The sequence below is a fragment of the Tauraco erythrolophus genome, unplaced genomic scaffold (genome assembly GCF_009769465.1).
Source record: "Tauraco erythrolophus isolate bTauEry1 unplaced genomic scaffold, bTauEry1.pri scaffold_48_arrow_ctg1, whole genome shotgun sequence".
NCBI lineage: Eukaryota > Metazoa > Chordata > Aves > Musophagiformes > Musophagidae > Tauraco > Tauraco erythrolophus.
The window spans coordinates 186,755-208,724 of record NW_028238617.1 but is presented as its reverse complement, the minus strand read 5'-3'; the positions used below and the strand labels follow the sequence as shown (position 1 = coordinate 208,724).

At 66.3% G+C, this 21,970-nt stretch overlaps 2 protein-coding genes across 5 annotated transcripts in view; both read left to right on the top strand.

The window, feature by feature from the left end:
- Window positions 1-476: 476 nt before the first annotated feature.
- Window positions 477-13,667, top strand: EIF4B (eukaryotic translation initiation factor 4B). Of its 4 annotated transcripts, none has more exons than XM_086630738.1 (16): window positions 477-510; window positions 5,688-5,825; window positions 6,682-6,890; window positions 8,976-9,092; window positions 9,682-9,736; window positions 10,084-10,227; window positions 10,761-10,871; window positions 11,138-11,317; window positions 11,412-11,646; window positions 11,924-12,000; window positions 12,132-12,345; window positions 12,549-12,588; window positions 12,734-12,743; window positions 12,832-12,919; window positions 13,194-13,266; window positions 13,479-13,667. In XM_086630738.1, the coding sequence occupies exons 1-16, from the start codon at window positions 498-500 to the stop codon at window positions 13,554-13,556; spliced, it is 1,782 nt and encodes a 593-aa protein (XP_086486864.1). In that variant the 5' UTR covers window positions 477-497; the 3' UTR covers window positions 13,557-13,667. The 4 variants fall into 4 exon arrangements, with proteins under 4 accessions (XP_086486864.1, XP_086486863.1, XP_086486865.1 ...); XM_086630737.1 differs by having other exon boundaries at window positions 11,924-12,042; XM_086630739.1 differs by lacking the exon at window positions 8,976-9,092.
- A 307-nt stretch (window positions 13,668-13,974) lies between these two features.
- The window catches only part of LOC147525928 (tensin-2-like), a 23,600-nt gene continuing 15,604 nt past the window's right edge, over window positions 13,975-21,970 (top strand). Inside the window, exons 1-11 of the mRNA XM_086630746.1 lie at window positions 13,975-14,019; window positions 16,480-16,542; window positions 18,267-18,366; window positions 18,671-18,708; window positions 19,638-19,676; window positions 19,827-19,865; window positions 19,969-20,018; window positions 20,275-20,446; window positions 21,157-21,207; window positions 21,284-21,406; window positions 21,854-21,923. Coding sequence (XP_086486872.1) covers window positions 13,975-14,019; window positions 16,480-16,542; window positions 18,267-18,366; window positions 18,671-18,708; window positions 19,638-19,676; window positions 19,827-19,865; window positions 19,969-20,018; window positions 20,275-20,446; window positions 21,157-21,207; window positions 21,284-21,406; window positions 21,854-21,923 — 790 coding nt within the window. The remainder of the gene's footprint in view (window positions 14,020-16,479; window positions 16,543-18,266; window positions 18,367-18,670; window positions 18,709-19,637; window positions 19,677-19,826; window positions 19,866-19,968; window positions 20,019-20,274; window positions 20,447-21,156; window positions 21,208-21,283; window positions 21,407-21,853; window positions 21,924-21,970) is intronic.

Genomic DNA, 21,970 nt, shown 5'->3' with positions numbered 1-21,970 from the left:
CACGGCGCCTCGGCGGGGGGCCGGGTCCCGGAGCAGGGGGTGCTGCGCCTCCGCCGCCCGCTCTGCGCGGAAGCCCGAGCTGAGTTTTTAGCCGGGCAACAGCGGAGGGCACGTGGATTCCGGAGGGCGGGAGACTCTGGGTACCCCGGGATGTATCGGAACCGGGCGCAGAGTCTCCGCCGTTCCGGTGGGGCCCCCTCGTCCCCTCGGGACAGTGTGAACAGGCGATTTTGGGGTGAGGACGGGGGTTTCCACCCCCGCCGGTACCTCCGCGGGCACACGCAGCGCCGTGGGGCACGGAGCGGGGCGAGGGTCGCGGTGCCCGGCGCTGCCGGTGCCCCGCGGCCCCGACGCACAATCGCGGCGCGGGCGGCGCCGCCAACCGCAGAATCAGCCGCTCCCCCAGCTCGGCCCCGCCCCGCCGGGGGGAGGCGGGGTCGCTCATAGTCACGTGACGGCGCCATCCGGGTCCTTTGCCTTCTCTGCCTCTTCCCAACATGGCGGCTTCAGGTGAGCGCTGCGCGGCGGCGGCGGTGCCCGTGCCCGGCGGCCCTCGTGGGGCGCGGCCGGCGCCGATGGGCCCCCCCCGGCCGCGCCGGGCCCCCTGCCGCTCCCCGGGGAGCGGTGGGGCCGCGGGAGAGGCGGCGGCGGCGGCGGCGGAGCACCGGGCCTCTCCCCCGCCTCGGCCCTCCCCGTCCCGTCCCCTCGGGGAAGGCGCGCGCGGCCGCCCCCTCCCCCGGCGCACCCGCCTCCTATTGGTGGGGGGGGCGCGCGCCGCTGGTTAACGTCCGGCCGGGGGGGGCAGGGGGGCGCAGATGGGGCCTCCGGCCGCGTCACTGCGCAGGCGCGGAGCGGCCCGGGGGGGGCAGGGCAGGGCGGCACCCACGTGGGTGCGCGGCGCGCACGCGGCCGGGCCGCCGGTACCGGAGGGGGGCGGGGGAGGGGGGGGCGGTACCGGAGCCCCGCGGCGCCGCCGCCGCGTCCCCTCGAGTCTCCGTGCGGGCCCCGCGCGGCGGGACCGGCTCGAGGCGCTGCCGGGAGCCGGGCCCGGCTTTGTCCCGCGCCCCGGCGGGCGGTCTCCGTGAGCACCGGGCGGCCATCCGCGGGGGCGGCTCTTTCCTCGCCCTTTTCCCCCTTTTCTCCCCCCAGATAACCCCCCGGTCGGTCAGTCCCCCGCGCAGCGAGAGCATCGCTTCCAGCCGCCGGCGCCGTCCGGGGGCGGGGGGGTGCGGGGGATGTGCGGAAATTATTCCCGTTTTCCCCGCAGACCTCTGCGGCTTCCCGAGCCGGTGCGGTTGCGGCTGGCCGAGACCCGGCACCGCGGTGGGCGTCTGTCCGGTGGGGCTGCGGGGCGCAGGGGAGCCTAAAAGCGGGAGTTCAGGTTGAGGTGGTCCCGGGGCGGGGGGGGGCGAGGACGGTGCTGCCAAAAGGGGGGGCTCTGTTTGGGCTCGTAAAGCTGCAGCAGCACCGAAACCGCCTCTTCGTGCTGTGAAACGGCAGGGTTGGTGCCAGACCCCTTCGCATTTCTCCACGGAGCAGCCCGGGGTCCCGACGCGGCGGTGCGGGGGGGGCTCTGCGCTCCCGGAGAGGCCGTTGGGTGCAGGTCCCTGCGGGACAGCTTGCAGGGTTCGGCGGGATGTCGGAAACCGCGGGTGGAGGCTGAGCGAGCCCCAGCACCGCACTGGCGGGGCTCAAAGCAGTGAGGTGGGGCAGGGGGCTTTCCCCCCTCCCCCTTGACATGGTGTCAGCAGACAGAGCAACGCGGTTATCTCGCGACAGAAGCTGCTCCGTGCCGCGCCTGGGACTCGTCGCCATTCGGTGCGGCTGGAGCAAACCCGGCCTCCTGCTTTTTGGCGGCCAGCGGCCACTCGGGAGCAGAAGCCGGGTTGACACGCCGCTGCCTGGCCTCCTTTCCTTGGGAACGGCGCTCGTCTCCGGCAGGAGAGCGTTTCTCCTTCGTTTTTTCCAGGTGGTCACCGCTGTCGCCGCTCTCCCAGTGTTTTTATCCGGGACTGACGTCATCTTTCCATAAGTTTCCCCTTGGCAAACAGAGCTTCAGCTGTTCCCAAGCGCCAGCCGGATTTATGGCTTCTGGCCTTTGCCTGTGAATAGATCAGGAAGGCTTGATCTCCCGAAAACCGCTGGCACCATTCGAGGGGTCTTGGAGATGTTTGCAGCTGGCAGTGAAAGCCCAGGGGGCTCCCGGGGGTTGGTGAGGCCCCTGGGCAGCGCCCGTAGCTCGTCACCCTCACAGATACAGCCCCCCACACGGTGCTGGGGGGCTGGAAGGTGTCACCCCTGAGGCTGGCTCCATCTGAGCTCTCCAGCTGCTCTCCGTCAGGTTTTCCGTTATCCTCGGGGCACTGCCCGCTCTCCCAAGGGTGTCAGAAACCATTCTGTGGGCTCTGTGTCCCACGTGGAGCAGCTCCAGGGAGAGCTCGGAGGGCAAGAATTGTGGGTGTCGCTGGGTCACACCCCCCTGGGTGTCTGTGTGTGTGTGTTTGAGCGCCTGGGGAAAGCGTTTCCAGGCGTCCAGCATCCCAGAGCCAAGGCTGTGGTGCCTGTGGGGGTGGGAAGCGGCCGGAGACGCGAGAAGACAACCCAGCACTGCCAAGGTTTTCTTCGGAGCGTGGCCGGGGTCTGGCCATGAGGAGAGCACAAGCCCCCCTGCCAAAGGGGCCGTGGTTGGAGCTGGGGAGAGCAGCCGCCGGTGCCGTTCCGTGTCGCTCGACTGTTGTGGCTTTACCAAAACCACCTGGAGTGGAGCCACGGGATGGACTGGAAACGTCATTGAGAAGTGGTGGCTGCCTGGGGAGGCTGCGAGCTCAAGGAGCCGGTGATGGGGGGACCCAAGGCAGAGGGTTTGAGGTGTGGTGGCTGAAAAACAGTCCAAGCTGCCGTCGGGTTTCCTTTCCACCCGAATAGTTCTCCTCAGACACGTACGGCTGCAGCCTGGGCAGCTGGACAGGCCTGGAGGACACGTCTCGGAGCACGGCTGGCCGAAGCGCGGGGTGGAGGGTTGTTTCGAGGCTCAGCTCTTCTCTTCGTCCCTTCTGGGGTCTCGAGGGATGTTTGGAACAAATGTTACAATCATAGAATAGAGTCACGGAATGGTTTGGGTTGGAAGGGACCTCAAAGATCATCCAGTTCCAACCCCCCTGCCATGGGCAGGGACACCCTTCACTACACCAGGTTGCTCCAAACCCCATCCAACCTGGCCTGGAACACTGCCAGGGATGGGGCAGCCACAGCTTCTCTGGGCACCCTGTGCCAGTGCCTCAGCACCATCAGAGAGAAAAATTTCTTCCTTAGATCCCATCGAAATCTCCCCTTTTCCAGTTTAAAGCCATCACCCCATGTCCCATCACTCCATGCTCGTGTCCAAAGCCCCTCTCCAGCTTTCCTGTAGCCCCTTTAGGCACTGGGAGGTGCTGGAAGGTCTCTCCGGAGCCTTCTCTTCTCCAGGCTGAACAGCCCCACTCTCCCAGTCTGTCTCCATACAGAGGTGCTCCAGCCCTTGGATCAGCTCCGTGGCCTCCTCTGGCCCCGCTCCAGCAGCTCCATGTCCTTCTGCTGTTGGGGCCCCCAGAGCTGAAGGCAGCACTGCAGGGGGGTCTGAGCAGAGCAGGGCAGAGGGGCAGAATCCCCCCCTTGCCCTGCTGCCCACACTGCTCTGGGTGCAGCCCAGGACACGGGTGGCTTTCTGGGCTGCCAGCGCACATTGTTGGTTCATGGTGAGCTTCTCCTCACCCACCACCCCCAAGTCCTTCTCCTCAGGGCTGCTCTCCAGCCATTCTCCATCCAGCCTGTGCTTGTGCTTGGGATGGCCCCGACCCATGTGCAGGACCTTGCACTTGACCTTGTTGAACTTCATGAGGTTCTCACAGACCTCTCCAGCCTGTCCAGGTTCCTCTGGATGGCATCCCTTCCCTCCAGCGTGTCCACAACACCACACAGCTGGTGTCATCTGCAGACTTGCTGAGGGTGCACTTGATCCCACTGTCCATGTCACCAACAAAGATGTTAAACAGCACTGGCCCCAGTACTGACCCCTGAGGAACAACTGGGTCGGAGTGCTGGGGACCAGCAGATCCCAGCATCCCCGGCAGGGCGGGATGGCTCCATCTTCCCGGTGCCCAGCTGAAGGAGCCGGGTGCGGTTTTGTGTTGCCTTAAAACCCGGGCTGAGACCGAAGGGTGAGAGCGGGACCCAGAAAGTGAGGGGCTGGGGGGGCTGGGAAGCAGGACAGGGGCCCAGTGTCGCACATGGGTGGTCGATCCGTACCTGGAGCCTCCCGCCGCCTCGTTTCCCCCCCAGAAGGTGCTGGTAGTCGTTCCGTCGATGGTGGTGCAGGGGTTTCTGGGGAAGAAGCCATCTTGGGTGAGCAGTCCCTGGGCTCCCAGCAGGGCTGGCTAATAGAGGAGGCAGCAAGTGGCCCGGAAACTCCCGCGTCTGTTTTTATCTTCACTGAGGCTGCAGCGACACTTCGTTATCGTGCACCCCGGCCGGAGCCTGGTCGGGGGCTGTCTGCGCCAGCTCCAGCAGCCCCAGAGTTCATTATTTCTTCTTAACGACAAGAAGAGCACGTTGGCCAAAGCAGTCGACGGGTATTGTCTTTGAAAGCAGCCTGGGAGAGGAGAGCTGAGTGCTGCTAAAAACCTGCAGGGGGGTTCCCAGGCACTGCGGGGGTCCCAGGCCCTGATGCTCTGCCCAGAAGTGGTTTTGCAGGTGAAGGTGCCATTTTTGCTGGTAGGGTTGCTGTTTTTTCAGGGGAAGGTGCCGTTTTTCCAGGCAGAGGTGCTGTTTTTCCAGGTGGATGTGCCGTTTTTGCAGGCTGAGATGCCATTTTTTCCAGGGGAAGGTGCCATTTTTCCAGGTGGACATGCCATTTTTGCAGGGGAAGGTGCCATTTTTCCAGGTGGACATGCCATTTTTGCAGGGGAAGGTGCTGTTTTTGCAGGGGAAGGTGCCATTTTTCCAGGTGGACGTGCCGTTTTTCCAGGCTGAGATGCTGCTGGTCCCTGCTCCGGCCGGCGGTGCCGCAGGGGGGCAGCAATTCCTTCTGCAAGGAAAAAAAACGCTGAATTTTGCAAACTGCATCATCACCCACCTTCCTAAAAATAGCCCGGCTTCCCCAGTGCCGCTGGGAAGTGTCGCAGCCCATCGCGACGCCTGGCTCTGTCGGGAGACGGCGAAGCCTCGACAGACAGACACCGGATGGGACTTGCAGCTCCAGCGGAGCTGGGAAAGGTCCCCGAGCCGGAGGAGCTGGGAGATGGATTAAGCCGTCGATGAGGCCGGCCAGCTTCTGGCTCCAGAGGGAGCGGAGGGATCCCGGTGCCGTGGGATCGCCGTGCCGTGTCTCCTATGGCGTGGGTGGAAGTGGGGTGGCTTCTCCCCAGAGGTTTGTGGGAACGGCTGGCCCCTGGAATGTGACGCGGGAGCCTTTACTCTCAGCTGGGCTGGATTTGAGGCCGTTTTCCCTTTGGAAATAGAAAATAAACCGAGATGGGGTGCCCAGCACTCATTGGCACGTCTTGGTCGCACTGTCGGCTGCCCGAGCCGCTCCTCCTTGCCCAGAGCCCCTCCTCTTTCCCCACGCTCCCATTCCCAGGCTGATCCCGGGCCGCTCGCAGGCCGTTCCCAGACTCTGCTCACTCCCGTCCTTCTCTCCCCTCTCCCAACAGCTAAGAAGAAGAACAAGAAGGGCAAGACCCTCACCCTGACGGACTTTCTGGCAGAGGACGGCGGCGGTGGTGGGGGCCCCACCTATATCCCCAAACCTGTCAGCTGGGCCGACGAGACAGATGACCTGGAAGGAGACGGTACTGTCCTTTCCCGGCGGGCAGATCCGTAAAACCCCCGCACGGCTCTCCCAGCCGTACCACACCGGAGCCAGGAGCCTCTCGGCCTGCAGCGGTGGAGGAAGCAGCGCTCTGCTCCTGCCGCGCTCCGGGGGTCCGAGGGCTGCGGAGTCGGTTTGTCTGCACGTGGATCCTTCCCCTTCCGCAGGGGGAACACAGGGTGGGAAGTGTTGGTAACGGCATCACCGCTGGCCCCGGCTGTGGCCGTACCCTTGAGCAGCCGCCGACCCAGACCAGCGCACCCAGACCCTGCAGAATCTGCTGGTTGTTTATTTTCTGGGGAGTAATTAAGCTCCAAGAGCAAATGGAGTTCTCGTTAGGACCGAGACTTGCAGTCCGGAGAAGGGAAGGGAGGTTTGCACCCACGTGGGGAGTGGAAGTGGGATAAAGAGCTTTTTGTTGGCGTAACCGGAGCGGAGAAAGCGGAGGGCTGGCAGATTCACCGGCGAGCGTGGTGACCTCCGGCTCGGCGGTCGCAGCACATTCTCCTGCTGAAAACGTTGAGCCGTGGTGTTTTTCCACGGGACGGGCTGTGATTCAAACAGGAATTAATCCTGGGAAGGCTTAATGCTTTATTAAATGGGTGGCTGGGCTAAATGGCTCCTCTCCCGTGCGGCTTTAGCCTGCCTCAGTTTCCCCTTGGGGGCTGGTGGTGCCTCGTGGGCAGCTCTTGGGTCGAACAGCTTGGCTGGATGAATTCCAGCTCCGCAGCTGTAACGCCGCTGCCGGCACCGGCCAGCCAGGACGGTGGTGTTGGCAGCCACCGGGCTCTTGCTGGGATGACTTTTGGGATGATTTGCTGAATTTCTCTCTGTAGTTTCCACCACTTGGCACAGCAACGATGACGACGTGTACCGGGCCCCTCCGATCGACCGCTCCATCCTGCCCACCGCCCCGCGGGCTGCTCGGGAACCCAACATAGACAGAAGCCGCCTCCCGAAATCCCCCCCCTACACCGCCTTCCTGGGAAACCTGCCCTATGACGTGACGGAAGAATCCATCAAGGATTTCTTCAGAGGGCTCAACGTGAGTGGCGGCGCGGGCCGGGCGGCGGGGCAGGGCGGTGTTGGGGGGAACAGCCCGGAAAGCCCGTGAGTTTGGATGCCGCTGGCGCCGTTTGCGCTGCGCCGGCACCGTGTGCCCGTTCCTGCTCCGCTGGGGATCAGCCGAGGCAGATCCTGGCCCCTGCAGGTACGTCGGTGCCCGGCGCTGGCTGCGAGGGACGGTGTCCAGCCAGCCACGGCCGTCGGAGCGCTTGGTCTCCGGGAGTCTCTTGGCTCCAGCAAGGAAAGGGCTGTTCCCGCTGGCTGTTCCCGCTGTTCCAGCCGGGATGGTGAGGGAGCCAGCACCCTTTTGGAGCAGGTGGCTGGTGTTGCTCCCGTGTTGAACCAGGCAAAGAGAGCAGGTCGGGCTGGATCTGGGGGTGGTTCAGGGTGCGTCACTGGTGCCAAACGCCCACCCAGCTGCCCGCTCGGTGCCCCTCAGCGTGGCAAGGGAAGGAAAGAAGAGAAAGTTTGTGGGCCACAGTGAAGACGGGGAGATCACTTACCAGTCACAGGCAAAACCGTCTTGACTTGGGGAAAATTAAATTTAGTACTGATGAAAATAGGTTTGCTGGTGCTGTTACCTGCTCCGGCACCTGCAGCACCTCCTCCTCCTCCGAAATTTGCATTCCCACTGTTATTTCTCACTTTTTTGGGTTTTTTTCCTCTGCCTGTCCGGCATTTTGTGCCCCTTTCTTGAGGGAGCACCACAGGCTTTGCTGACGGGCTCCGCTTTGGCCCACACCGGGTCCGGGCCTCCCCAGGGGTTTCCCAGCTGGAGCTGGCTCGGGATCCGTCCTGCCCCGCAGCCGAGAGCAGGAGACGCTCGCGGGGAGCCGTGCTTGCCGTGGCGATGTTTTCTTTCCCAGCTTTAAAAACGTTGGAGCCTCATTGAGGGAGGAGGTGGGGAGGGCAAAGGCGGGACGGCCAGCAGTGATGGGAAACAGCCGCTTCCGTCCCGGAACGTCAGCCTGGGAAAGGCAGCCGGTGTCCAGCCTTCCCCGTGCGGCAGCGAGCAGATAGCTCCCTGCGGGCAGAGCCGCGCTGAGTACCTTGATATTTTATTTCCAGCTTGTTTTTCTAACCTTTTGTGCCTGCTGAGGCAGCATCCACCCCTCCTCAGAGAGTCATGGCGTGGGTGAAACTCCCGTGGAGGAGGAGGTTGCTGCGAGGCTGCAGCCCTGGCCAAATCCAGGCAGAGGGGTCAGTGCAACGCAGCAGAGCAGGAAGCAAAGCACGACGATCACTCTTGCCGTCGCAGAACAGTTTTTGCTCCGCTTCTGTCGCTCCTTCTCCCTTCCAGCCTCTCCCGGTGCTGGTTTGAGCAGCCGTTCCTGGCGTGCGGCTCGTCCGGGTGCAGTTTGTGCCTTCCCTTTGCCAGCACGTAACGAGCTCCGCGGGCAGCCGTGGCTTCCCAGGCCTCGGAACAGGGAGCGACCCGGGAGCTGCTGCACTTTGGGAACTGAAATACGGCAAGGAGAGGCTGTAGGAGGCGTTAATGGGATGTCCGATAGGGCCCAGGAGCGATGCTAGGGGCTCCGAGCGCGCCGTACAGCCTGGCAAAGCCAGCAGGCCGTCCTTGCAGCCTGAGAACCAGTGTTTAGCATAAAGAGTCTCAGCTGAACTGGTCTGAAACTGGTTTTCAACAGGGTTTGTCTCAAGGAGCCTGGGATGAGCTCTGGAAGCAGCGGGATGCGAAGGGGCAGCTCCTGCTGCCATGAAGGGCCCACAGCCGTGGAGTGCAGAGCGGCTGTCGCCCACCGTGCAGAGCTCTCCTGGCTCTTCGGATCAGCTCCTGCTGCAGCTGCTGGAGATCTGCAGCTCAAAACTACTTGTCAGTGCCAAATTCCTCCCTCCGAACAAGCATCTGTGGCACTTAGTGGGAACCTCTTGTGTGTTTGAAGGGGGAGCTGAAAGCCCCCGCTTCCCTGCTCCTCGCCGGGAGGATTTAGTCAGTCCATTGACACCAATGAATTGTGTCGTCATGGATAACTCCATCCTTGACTGTCGTGTTACCATGAGGGAGCAGGAACGGTTTTAACGAAGCTTTCCTCCTCTCCGACTGCAGATCAGTGCTGTGCGTTTGCCACGGGAGCCCACCAACCCGGAGAGGTTGAAAGGGTTTGGCTATGCTGAGTTTGAAGACATTGACTCCTTGTTCCAGGCTCTGAGCCTCAATGAAGAGGTGAGTCTGTCCACAGCGGGGCACGATCGGTGCTTGCAGCCCCCAAACGCCCCTGGTCAGATCGGGCACGTTCCTGCGCAGCCCTGGGTGCTGGAGATGCAGTGAGAAGTGTCTTGTAGAGCAATTGTGTCGCTGCTCGAGAGAGACTCAAAATGGGGAAGAAAGTGCTTTTTAGGGCAGTCACAGAATCATGGAATGGGTTGGGTGGGAAGGGACCTTAAAGGTCATCTGGTTCCAACCCTCCTGCCATGGGCAGGGACACCCTCCACTAAACCAGGTTGCCCAAAGAGTCAGCCAACCTGGCCTGGCACACTGCCAGGGATGGGGCAGCCACAGCTTCTCTGGGCAACCTGTGCCAGTGCCTCCGCACCCTCAGAGGGAAGAATTTCTTCCTTACATCCCATCGAAATCTCCCCTCTTCCAGTTTAAAGCCATCACCCTGTGTCCTGTCACTCCACACCCTTGTAAAAGTCGACTCCTGGGTTGTACAAGCTGCCTGCTCTGTGCCTGGGCATCGCCCCAGGGTCACCTCCCCTTGCCCCTCTGCCTGTCGTCAGGCCCGAGGCTGACGCCTCGCTGTTGTTTCCAGTCCCTAGGGAACAGAAGGATACGAGTGGATGTTGCTGATCAAGCTCAGGATAAAGGTGAGTGTCCCGCTGCCTCGGCCCTCTCCGTAGCTGCGTCTCGCGCCGCGTTGGTGACCAGCCTGGCTAAGGAGGGTCGAACCGCCGTCGTCACGACCCAGGCCAGGGCACGGGCTGGGCTCCTGCCCGCGTGGCTGGAGGGCCCGGCCGGCATTTGCCTGCTGGCTCTTACCTAAGGATGTGGTGCTGGTTCCTCCCACGCCCCGTGCTGCCCCCGCTGCACTGAAGGCTTTTCAAAGCGTTGGCGGTTCCTGCTGATACAGACTAGTGAACTGGGAGAGGCTGGGCCATGCTCTCGCTCCACTCACCTCCGACAGCTGCTGGAATTTCCTTCCCTTCCCCGGCAGATCGGGACGATCGCTGCTTTGGCCGAGATCGGGATCGCTTCCGGGACTCGGAGAGGTTCGAGAGCGACTGGAGGGCCCGTCCCGCCGCCACCGATAGCTTTGATGATTACCCACCCCGCAGGGGTGACGACAGCTTCGGAGACAGTGAGTTGTCAGAAAATAACGTGTTGCTTCCGTTGCTGTCCTGGAAGGAAGGGTGGCTGAGGGGATCCGAACAAGAACGAGGGAGTCAGGCTGCAGCTTCCCTCCGCTCCTCCCCTGGCACGCAGGTTTCCTGCGGGACTTGGTGGTTGTTTCCCCTGCATCTCTAGCCCAGAGCCAAACCTTCTGTGTCTTTCCATGTGGATAGTTCTTCCTCCTTTCCATTGTTTCCCCTGAAAATCTGCATTATCTCGACATCCAGGTGTGCTTGATTCTGCTCTGTCTGTGATGGGACACTGACGTGAGCGGCCACCCGGAGCTCATTCCCTGCCTTGATTATTGCCAGGGCGAGCGGGTCAGCGCCGTCTCCTGCCTGGAGAACAGCAGCAGGATTTTCCTGCTTCGTTAAGGGATTTGTGATCCTCTTAGCATAACGAGCGCAGGAGAACCCTGGTGTCTGTCACCTGAGGGTAGAACAGTCTGCCGGGTTCATCCGAGCCGCCTCGCTCACACTCGCCCGCTTGCCCTGCCTCCAGGGTACCGGGATCGCTACGACGATCGGTATCGTGATGGGCCGCGGAGGGATATGGACCGTGGCTTCGGCGGCAGGGATCGCTACGATGACCGCAGCAGAGACTATGACCGAGGTAGGATGTTCCCGAAGGATTGCCGGGCGGAAGGGGTGAGGGTGAGACTCTGCCACAGCAGACGAGCTGCCCAGTGCGGCCCAGTTCCTGTCCAGGCAGCTTTAATCCTTGGCCTTGCTCTGGTCCTTAGCAGAGCCCAGGTCTGCCCCAGGTTTTAAGGCCGTTGTGTTGAGACGACGCCGGCCTGCAGGAAGGGCTCCTGCCCTGCACCCCGCTGGCTTCGGAGGGATCGGGACCCACCGGCAGGGATTCCCTTCCTCCCACAGGCTACGATTCCAGGATAGGCAGTGGCAGGAGGGCCTTTGGCAGTGGGTATCGCCGGGATGATGACTACCGAGGGTGCGGTGACCGCTACGAGGACCGCTACGACCGGCGGGATGACCGAATGGATAGGTGGAACTCTCGGGATGATTACGGCCGGGATGATTTCCGCCGTGACGACAGAGGTAGCGGCTTTGGGGATATCTGACCTCCTCAGCTCTGCTGGGAGCGGCTCGGGGGGGATTTGTGCTCACTCGGGGTGTCTTTGCTCCTTCCCAGGTCCCACTCAGAGGCCGAAGCTGAACCTGAAGCCCCGGAGCGCGCCCAAGGAGGAGGAGACCTCCGTGGCCCCTGCGCCCCAATCCAGCCGGGCTGCCTCCATCTTCGGGGGGGCCAAGCCGGTGGACACGGCTGCCAGGGAGCGGGAGGTGGAAGAGCGGCTACAGAAGGAGCAAGAGAAGCTGCAACGACAGCTGGAGGACGATAAGAGGATAGAAAGACGACCCCGAGAGAGGTGGGCTGGGGCAGGGGCTTCTGGCTGCCCTGCAGCAGTGGGCTGGTGGACTTAAAACCGCCCAGTGCCAGCCGGGTGCCCGGGTTCCCTCAGGCAGTCTGAAGAGCACAAATTGGTCCGGCCACAGCTGCCTTTCCCCCCTTGACCTTTCCTCGTGGCAGCAGTGCTGATAACGCTTCTCGGGGCGCTCCGAACCACTGACTTATCCTCTTCCCTCGCCGTGCTGCCCAAGCAGCTCCCCGGCACCTGGCTCAGCCCACTCTCCCCTCTGGCACAGGCATCCCAGCTGGCGAAGCGAGGAGAACCAGGAGCGATCGCGAACGGGGAGCGAGTCCTCGCAGACTGGCAACTCGGGCCCCCCCGGCACCTCCGTGGGAACTGGCCCGACAGGCAGGAGTAAGTAGAGCCGAGTGTCCCCAGGCTGGGCCCACCTTGTCACCCCCCTTCCAGCTCCTGCAATCCCACGTCTTTGTGTGCCCCTTCAGCCACGCGAAGGCGGGAGAGCGAGAAGTCTTTGGAGAACGAGACGTTCACCAAGGAGGATGATGCCCCTTCTCCCACCTCCAAGCCGAAAGAGGAGAAGCAGCCCCTGAAGGTGATGCCTGCGCCCCCACCCAAGGAGAATGCCTGGGTGAAGCGAAGCAGCAACCCCCCTGCCCGTTCGCAGAGCTCGGATTCGGAGCAGCACTCCCCTACGAGGTTGGTGCCGCGGTGGGGGGCGCACATGTCCTGGGCCTCAACCCTCAAGATTTCCCCTGTGCCAGGAGGCTGCTGGAGCCACTGGTCCATCCAGGTGTTCCTGTGGCCCAAGGATTCGGTCTCCCCAGGCAGTAAACTGCTCTCGCTGCTCCGTGGCATCAGGATCTTCTCAAGGTTGTGATGTTGGTTCTCTTTTTCCCCAGCGGCAGCCAGACGGCACCCAGCCTGCCCTTGGAAGACGGGGCACCCCCGAAGAACGCCCACAGGAAAGGTACGGTGGGGGCTTGGCCAGCGTGAGCCGCTCCTGGCTCCAGGAGCAGCTGGTTTGCGACTCCAGTCTCGGCCAGCGGCTCCAAAAACTGTCCCCGTGGTGGGAGGGGGCGCAGAGCCCGGCCGAAGTCACGCTCCGAACGACCTCCAGCGTTCCCTGGTCCTGGCAGGGGCGGTCGTGTTCGGTGCGGGACCTCACGCCTTTCTTCCCCGCAGGAGACGAGAACAAACCCGACGGGGGGCGGGAGAGCGGTTCCAAGGTCCGAAGCGGGAGCTCCAGCCGTGGCCCGGGAGATTCAGACAGGTGGGTGGCCCCCGTGCTCCCCGCAGCGGCCCCCTGCGCTCTGGAGGGGCCAGGGTGTTACCCCCGCTCGGGAATCGGGCACCGCCGGCATTGCCCCGGCTGCAGCGCGTGGCCGGAGCTGCCCTCCCTCTCAGGATTACGATCTGGCCGTGCCTGCCACCCCGCTGCCCTCATTCTTCCCGGCCGCCCCCCTCGGCGCGGGGTCCCCCCGGCCTGGCGCACTGGAAGGGGGCGGTGGGTGGTGCCTGAGCTGACGGACCTCTGGTCCTCGCAGGAAAGAGAGCAGAAAGGATCACGACTCACGACCTGCATCTGAGCCAAAGAAACTCGACGAGAACCCACCCTCCGTAAGCACCTTGCGGGGGGGTCGTGTCCCTGCGGGAGCGCTGGGTCTTTGGGGTGGGATTTGAGACGGGCTCAGCGCCGGTATTCCCCCGGATCCTGGGTTTTTGGTCTGGTTTGGGGTTTTTGGTTATTTTGCTCAACAAGACAGGGGTCTGAGCACCCGTTGGCAGAGCAGCTTGGCCGGGTGGGTGACACCGCTCCCTCCCTCCGGCAGTTCAGCCATGCCAGCAAGTACGCCGCTCTGTCAGTGGACGGCGAGGATGATGGTGACGACGAAGAATGCGCCGAATAAAACCTCCGGGCCCCCGCGCCATCTCCCAACCAGCCGCCACCGTGGGATCGTTCGGAGAATTCAAAACCAAACCTCTATCCGGACGAGACAGAAATAAAACCTAAAACTCAACATCTCCTGGAGACCTTTGTGAAAACTTTTTAAATCAAAAAAACCCCGACCCAAACTCAAAAGCCCAAAAAAAAAAACCGGGAAAGGAAGCGAATCCCTTGCATGCTGCTGCAGCCTTCAACGCGTGGAACGAACCGGAGGAGCGCGAGATGCGGGTGGTCGTTTTTCCGCAGGAGAACCGGGGCCCCGGCTCGTCCCGGGGCCGAGGACGTGGCGCAGGCCGGAGCCCGGCACGGGGGGTGGCGGGGCGCGGGGGGCGGCTGAGGAAGAGCTGGCCTTCCTCCCTTCCGCTCCTCGCCAGCCTAAAATGGAGGAGTTCCGCAACGCTACCGTAAATAAAATGAGCTTGAAGGTAGGGCTGCGTGGTCTGGGCTGCTTCGGGCCGGAGCGGGGGTCCTGGGTCCAGCCAGGAACCCCTCGCTGGGCTCACCTGCCCCGGCTGGGGGGGCTCTGCTGGGGTGCGGGGGGTCCGTACGATCAGTTCCTGGAAGGGATTGGCACCCCCTGGGGCACCTTCCTCCTCCTCCATGGATGTGTGTGTGTCTCCCCCTCTTCACCCCACCTCTGCCCCCGTTTCTCAGGCACGAACCGCCTGGCAGCACCGGCAGTGGGATAAACTGGGAATTGTGGCCCCACCGGGAAGCATCTCCAGGTTTTTTTCCCTTTTACCGGAGCGGGGGGCCGGTGGGGTCGGTGCCTTTGTGGTGGCATTGCATGCGGGGTGGGGGTCCCAAACTCACCCGCTTTCCCCGGTGCATCCCCTCCTTTTATCTGGGGAAAATGGGGGGGGACGTGCCCGCCGTGCCAGCCCCTGCTCTGCCAGCCCCTGCTCGGGGCAGGGGGGATGACACAGGGATCCCCCCCATCCCCCCCCCCACCTCGGGCTGGCTCCCTGCGTTCCGCACCCTCTGAAGAGAAACCTGTGAAAATTGGTACAAAATCACCTTCCAGGAGAAGGCCTTGTGCTGGGGTGCGGATCTGGGGGGGCTTTTCCGCTGTACACCCCCACCCCCCCCACCCCTGGCTCTTGGGTTTGGGATTTTTTGTTTCCTCCAATAAAACCGATCTCTGAAACACCCTCAACACCCAAATTCTTCCAGCTCCCCCCCGTGTCCCGGGGGAAGGGGTGCCCCCAGCCCGCATCCAGCCGGGGGTGTGCGGCTGGCACCCCTCCCCGGGCCGGCTGTACCCGCCATCAGTCCATCCTCTTCCTCATCGTCCATCATCCTTCTTCCTCTTCTCCCTCCTCTGCCTCCATCCTTCCCTCTGCGGTGCTCCGGCCGCTCCCCGTGCCAGCACCCCCCCCCCCCCCGGGCGTCCCAGCACCCCGGGCTCGCCTGCTAATTAGCCTAATTGAAGCTTAATTAGCCGCGGGAGCGCGCGGGCCCTTTGAAGCTGCGCCGCGGTGGGACGCGTCCGTCAGGGTGATGGAGGAGCCTTCCTCACCGCTGTCTTCCTCTCGCCGGGACCTTTCCCGGCTGGAAATCCTCCCCGGGGCCTTTAAAAAACGCCCCCCCGCCCCCCCCGGGCCGTGTTTCTGCAGGAGCACCCGCCCCCCCCCCCCGCAGCCCGACAATGGGGCTCTGTCCGGCTCCGCTCCACGGCGGCGCCGCGGCCCCCCCCACCTTGGCGGGGGTGTGAGTTGGGGCGGGGGGGGCTCTGGAGGGACCCCCAGGGCTCCTGGCCCGGGACTGAGGTTTCCCCTGCACCCCCGCCCCCCCCCGGGGGGTGCCTAAATCTTGGGCTGCTGCAGCGCTGGATGGGGGGAGTGGCTTCCCGCCCCCCCCCCCTCGCAACATGGGGCCACAGACGCCCCTGGCAGCCCCCGGGGCGGGACCCAGGGAGGGTCGACCCCCAGGGGACACTGACCCACCCCGCGCCCCGTTTTGAGGGACCCCCCCCCGGTACCATCTGGGGCGGAGGCTGCCGCTGGAGGAGACACCGCAGCCGGGGGGGCACCCGTCCCCACGACCCCCCCGCCACCCCACGAGGGGGTCACCCACCCCGTGTCCACGTTTTGGGGGGCGCGGTGAGCCTGCGCCCCCCTCGAAGCCCCCCTGCCCCAACCCTGTCCCAGCACCCACGCGGGGCCCGTGGCCGTGCCCCGGCGGGGGGGGAGGGGGGGGCGGAGGGGGAGGGGCTGTTGGTTTGGTGGTTATTTTTTTTTTAGGGCTGTTTCCAAGATCTTTAGGGGGAAAAAAAAAAAAAAAAAAAAAAAAGCCGAAGGCCGCGAAAGAGAGAAAATAACGCGGAGGCGGCCGGAGCCCATGGGCCGGGGGGGGGGCGGCCGGTGCTGGGCCCAGCCCTGCTGCTCGCGCCCCCCCGGCACCCCAAAGGTGTGTTCCCGCGGGGGGGGGGGGTCCCCTTCTCTCCCTGGGGCCACCGAGGCGCGGCGGGGGAGGCGCAGCCCCGAGGCGCCTGGGGGAGGGGGTCCTTGCTCCTCCTGGGGGGGAGATTGAACTCCTTTAAGGGGGGGTCGGTGTGTGCTGGGGGGGGGGCCGGGGGGGTCTCGGGTCGGGAAGGGCCGAAGTGGCGAGTGCCCGAACCAGGAAGAGCCGCGGACGCCGCCACCCCCCGGCCCGGGAGCGTTTGCGGGGGGGGGGGGGGGGCGCCCCGGGGGACCCCGAGAGGGGCTGCGAGGGCGGGTGCTGCGCCCCCATCCCCCTCCCTGCGCTTCGAATCCCCCGGCCCCCCCATCCCTCCTCCCTGCGCCCCGAATCCCCCCGGCCCCCCCATCCCTCCTCCCTGCGCCCCGAACCCCCCCGACCCCCCATCCCCCCCCCCTCCCCGGGCCGAGGCCCCCCCGGGGCAGCCAGATCCCGGGGGCACCCCGAGGGGGGGCTGTGGGCCCCCGATGTCCCCCCCCCGCCCCGAGGCGGGACGCCGCGGGGATGGGCTCGGGGCTGCTCCCCCGGCCCCCTACAGCCCCCCCAGGCTGGATGGCCCACGCGACCCCCCCCCCATTAACCCCTTGTGCCCCAGCCCCGCCCCAGGGCGGCAGCACCCACGGGTGCGGGGGCAGAGGGGGGTCTCAGGCTCCTCCCGCCTGCCCAGGTCGGGTGTCATTGCGGGGGGGCTGTCACCCCGAGCCGGTAACCGGGTCCTATTAACCCCTTCCGGCCCGGGGCAGCCCGCAGGGATTAACGGGCCGGCGGTGACCTGGGGGGGTAAGGGAGGGGAGGAGGAAGAGGAGGAGGAGGAAGATGGTGAGGGGGAGGAGGCGGGAGGGGAGAGGACAGCGCTCCACCACTCTGGGACCGAGAGCACCGGGGACCGGGAGCACCGGGGGGTCCCAGCGCCATGAAGGTATGGGGGCGGGGGGGGGTGTCGCTTTTTTAGGGGATGTTTCCCTGTGTTTCCCCAGCTGGGGGAAAGGGGAAACTGAGGCAGCGGCGCCACTTGTGTCACGACGCGGCCCGGTCAGGCGGCTCCCCCCGGTGTGTCGCTGTCCCCCCCTGTGCCCCCCCGTGTCCACCCCCCGGGCACGGGAAACGGCTCTTGTGTGCGCGGAAGCCGGGGCGGGCCCGGCCCATCCTCGGGCCGCCCGTCGGTCCCGGAGCCGCTCCCGGCGCCGGTCCCGGCTCCCCCCGGCTCCCCCCGGCCCCCGCCGCCATGAAGCCCCCGGGCGCGGTGGGGACGCTGCTGCGGGCGCTCGGCCGCCGCGACGGTACCGACACGGTAGGGCGGGGGGTGTCCTGCGTGGGGGAGGTCCCGCGTGGGGCGGGGTCCCCCGTGGGAACCGGCGGGCGGGGGTGGGGGAATTGCGGCGGGACCCCTCCCTCCCCCCCGGGCTACCCCGTGGTTTTGCTCCTGGGCCCCCCCGGGGGCTCATCTAGTCGCCCCCTCCCCACGCGTGACGCGAGTTGGCCGGGTCTCAGCCGAGTGGGCCGTGTCGGGGGGGTGGCGATGCTGCAACCCCCCCGCAGCCGCTTTCCCACGCCCACTCACCCCGCTCCCCCTTTTCCCACGCTCCCCCCACTCTCCCCTTCTCCCACGCTCCCCTCTCCACTGTCCCCCCCCCACTCTCCCCCCCTCCCACGCCCCCCCCCGGCCGTGGGAATCGGCGAGGCCGTCCCGGGGGGATCGGGCCGCTCCCGCCCCCGGGGCCGCGTTTCCTGGGCTGGTCCCGGCCCCGCTTCCTGCGGCGGGACGCGGTGTCCCCGGCCGGGGGCCAGGACACGGAGGGGGGGACACGGGGGAGGGCGCGGAGGGGACACGGGGGGGCCTTGGGGACAGCCGGGAGTGGAGCAGCCCACGCCGTTGGTACCCACGGGCCCCCGGCTTAGCCCCATCCGGGGTGGGGGGGGGATCCGTGCCTCAGTTTCCCTCGGCCGGGCGCTGCGGGTGCGTGTGGAGCGGGACGGTGTGGGTCCGTGTGTCCCTGCAAGTGTGGGGTGACACGTGTGTCCGTGTGTCCCCGTGCCCGTGGACACGGCGTGTGTGTCCGTGGGGTGACATGTGCATCCGTGTGTCCCTGCGCCCATCAGAGTCCCCGCGGGGGGCGGGGAGGGGGTGGGGGCACGGGTTCCCGCCCCCCCCGCCTTTCCCCGCTCCCACCCGTGCCCATCCCCACGGGTGTCCCTCCCGCAGCCCCGGCAGCCCCCCGCGCCCCACAGCTTCCGGGAGAAGGCGCTTCGGCGGGGGGGGGCGTGCGCTGCCTGCCGGGAGCCCCTCGGCCCCCAGGGCCTCGTCTGCAAAGGTGACACCCCCCCCCCGGAACCCCCCAGAACCCCCTCGGGTCCCCCAGGGTGGGGGGGTGCTGGGGGGGGATGTGGGCAGGGGACACTGGGGAGTGGGTGCTGGGGGGAGCTCCTGGAGTGCGGGGATGCTGGGGGGGGATATGGGGGGGATGCTGGAGGGAGGGGATGCTGGGGGAAGGATATGGGGGGGGCGGGGGGGTGCTCGGAGGGGCATGCTGGAGGCAGTGGGGGGTTACTGGGGATGCTGGTGGCCTGGTTTGGCCTGGGGGGTCCTGATGTCCCTCTGTGCCCCCCCCGCCGCAGTGTGCAAGATCACCAGCCACAAGAGATGCGAGGCGAAGGTAGGGGGGCCCGAGGGGGGCGGTTGGTGGCCCAGGGAGTGACAGCCCCCCCCCGTGCCCCCCATCCCCTCCTGGTCCCCAGGGTTGGGGGGGACACACGCAGCCCCCCTGCCGCCCCCAGCAGGATGCTCTGGGTTGGGGGGGGTCACATCATCGTCGCCCCCCCCTCGTTGTGCAACGCTGGCCTTGGCCGGCGGCCCGGGGCTGCAGCTGGACAAACCACGGGGCCGGACAGACGGACACGGGGGGGCGGGGGGTGGACACGGGGGGGGCCGGGGGTCAGCGTCCTCCCGGGCAGCGCAGCCAGAGGGAGCACCGGGGTCCCGGGACGGAGCCGTGTCTCCCCCCCCCGACCCCCCCCAGGTAAAGCGCAAGGTCTGCGTGGGACCAGTACTGGGGGGGGGATGGGACGACGGGGGGACGCTCCTGCCCCCCAGCGTGGGATGGGTGGCTCGGGTACTTTAACCCCCCCCGCCTCAGTTTCCCCGAGCAAGGAAGATTATTTCGTGGAGAGGGGGATTTCCCTCTTGCCTGGGGGAAACTGAGGCAGGAGCCTGTGAAAGGCCCCCTGTGCTGCCCGTGCTATATTTAGCCCTGGCCCCCCCTCGCCCCCCCGCCCCGCCCCGGCCACCGTCAATCGCGGCCTCTGTCCCGGCCGGGTGCCCGCGCCAAGAACAACACGGGGGGGGCAGAGGCGGCGGGGAGGGAGGGGTCCCGCTTGGGGAGGGGGGGTCCCACTGCCGGGGGGCTGAGGGGTCTCTATAGGGTCCTGCTCTGGGCTCCCTGCTCCAGGATATGGGGCTGGAGGCCCGCTATGGGGCTGGGGTCCCTCTGTGGGGCAAGGTCCTCCCTGGGCTCCTGCTGTGGGTCCCATTTGGGAGGCGGGGCTGGGGTGACACACACACACCCCCCCCCCCGCCTCCTTACAGGTGGCATCACCGTGCCAAGCTCTGCCCCCCCCGGAGCTGGTAAGTGCTGGGGGGCCAGTCCTGGCGCAGGGATCCCCCCGTGTCCCCCTGGCAGCGAGCGGGAAAGGGGAAATTGAGGCACGGGCCCACGCCCCACGGCGGGGACCGGGGCCCCCCCTACGTCCCCCACAGCCCGTTCTGCCCCCCCAGAGGAGGAACACGGCCCCCGCGCGACGCAGTGAGCATCTGGTGAGCCCCCTGGCCCCAGTCCCTGCTCCCCCCGCCATGTCCCCTCTCCGTGGCACAGGGACCCCCCATAACCACCCTGTGCCCCCCTCACCCACCCCCCCAGGGCTCCACCAAGTCTCTCAATAGCACCCGGCAGCGGAACACCCTGCCCAGGTAGGGGGGAGGGCGAGGGAGCCCAGGGCTTTGGGGTGCTGGGGGGGAGGCCAGGGGGCTTTGGGGTGCTGGGGCAGGGGGTTATGGAGTGCCAGGGAGTGAGGGAAAGCCCAGGGGGCTGGGGGGTGCTGGGGGGGGAGCCGGGGGGCGAGGGATGCTCCAGTGGGTGCCCTGGCCCCGGACGGGTGCTGCTGGCCGGGGGTGGGTGCCGTGGCCCCTGGTTCCAGGGCCCCCCCCCCCCCGTGACCCCCCGCAGGAGCTTCAGCCTGGAGCAGGTGATGGAGCGTCAGTTCGACTTCGACCTGACCTACGTCACCGAGCGCATCATCTGCCTCCGCTTCCCGGGGGGGCTGGAGGAGCCCCGCTACCGCCGGCACCTGCGCGAGGTGGCCCAGATGCTGACCTCCCGCCACCGGGACCAGTACACGGTGCGGGGGGGGCGGGACACCGCGGGCCGGGGGCCAGGAGGGGGGCGGGAGAGTGGTCCGTGGGGATGGGATGGGGACGAGATACTGGTCCATGGGAGCAGAACGTTGGGGTTCCCAGGGATGGGAGGGGAACAGGATGGTGGGTCCATGGGAGCAGGTTGGGGACAAGATGCTCATCCATGGGGACAGGACACTGGGGGCAATGGGGACAGGATTGGGGCAGGGCAGTGGTCCATGGGGGCAGAACGTTGGAGTCCCCAAGGGCGGGAGGGGGACAGGACACTGGGGTCCTGGGGTGCAGGATTGGGGCAGGACAGTGATCCATGGAGACAGGACAGTGGGGGCCATGGGGGCAGGACATCCAGGTCCATGGGGACAGGATAGGGGCAGGACATGGGGGTCCTGGGGGCAGGATGGGGACAGGACGGACACTGGCCCATGGGGGCAGGACACTGGGGTCCCCAGGGACGGGACACGGGGGTCCCCAAGGGCAGAGCACAGGGGGTGCAGGACACTGGGGGTGCCAGCTGCGGGGCACCGGGGCCCCCTAGAGCTGGGACAGGACGTGGGGAGGTCCTAGCTGTGGGGCGGGGGCTGGCATACCCGTGGGTGCTCCGTGTGCAGGGTCTGGCAGAGCTGGGGCCGTGCCTCAGTTTCCCCTGGGGGCACCCACTCGGGGGTCCCCCTGACCTCCCCCCGCCCCCCCTCAGCTCTTCAACCTGTCAGAGAAGCGCCGGGACATCAGCCGCCTCAACCCCAAGGTGAGGAGCGGTCCTGGGGCAGGGGGGTGGGTCTGGGGGGTCCCGGGAGGCTCCTGGTGCTGATGTACCCCCCCAGGTGCAGGATTTTGGGTGGCCGGACCTGCACGCCCCCCCCCTGGACAAGCTGTGCTCCATCTGCAAGGCCATGGAGGGCTGGCTGCGCGCCCACCCCCAGCATGTCGTCGTGCTGCACTGCAAGGTGGGGGGCTGGGAGGGGGTCTCTGGGGGGAACGGGGGGGCTGGGGGGGGTTATAGGGGGCTGAGAGGGGCCGTGAGGGGCATGGGGGGCTATGGGGGAAAGGGGGGGGGCTGTGGAGGGCCATGGGGGATCAAAGGGGCCACGGGGGATCAAAGGGGCCATGGGGGGCTGAGGGGGGAGTTGGGGACTGTGGAGGGTCAGAGGGGAACTTGGGGGCTTGGGGGGCTTGGGGGGGGCTATGGGGGAATGGAGATACTGGGTAGACTGGGGGTGCTGGGGGGAAATTGGGATGCTGGGGAACAGAGTGCAGGGGTGTTGGGGGACTGGGGGTGCTGGGGGGGCACAGGAGATTCTGGGGGGGACACTGGGAGATAGTGGGGGGCTCGGGCTGTCCCGAGGGGTCAAGGGGAGGGAGTGGGGGGGCCCTGACGCTCCTGGCCCCCCCAGGGCAGTAAGGGCAAGACAGGCGTCATCGTGGCAGCGTACATGCACTACAGCAAAGTGTCGGCCAGGTACGGTACGGGGGGGCTGGGGCGGGCAGAGGGGGGGAGGATGGGGGGAGGG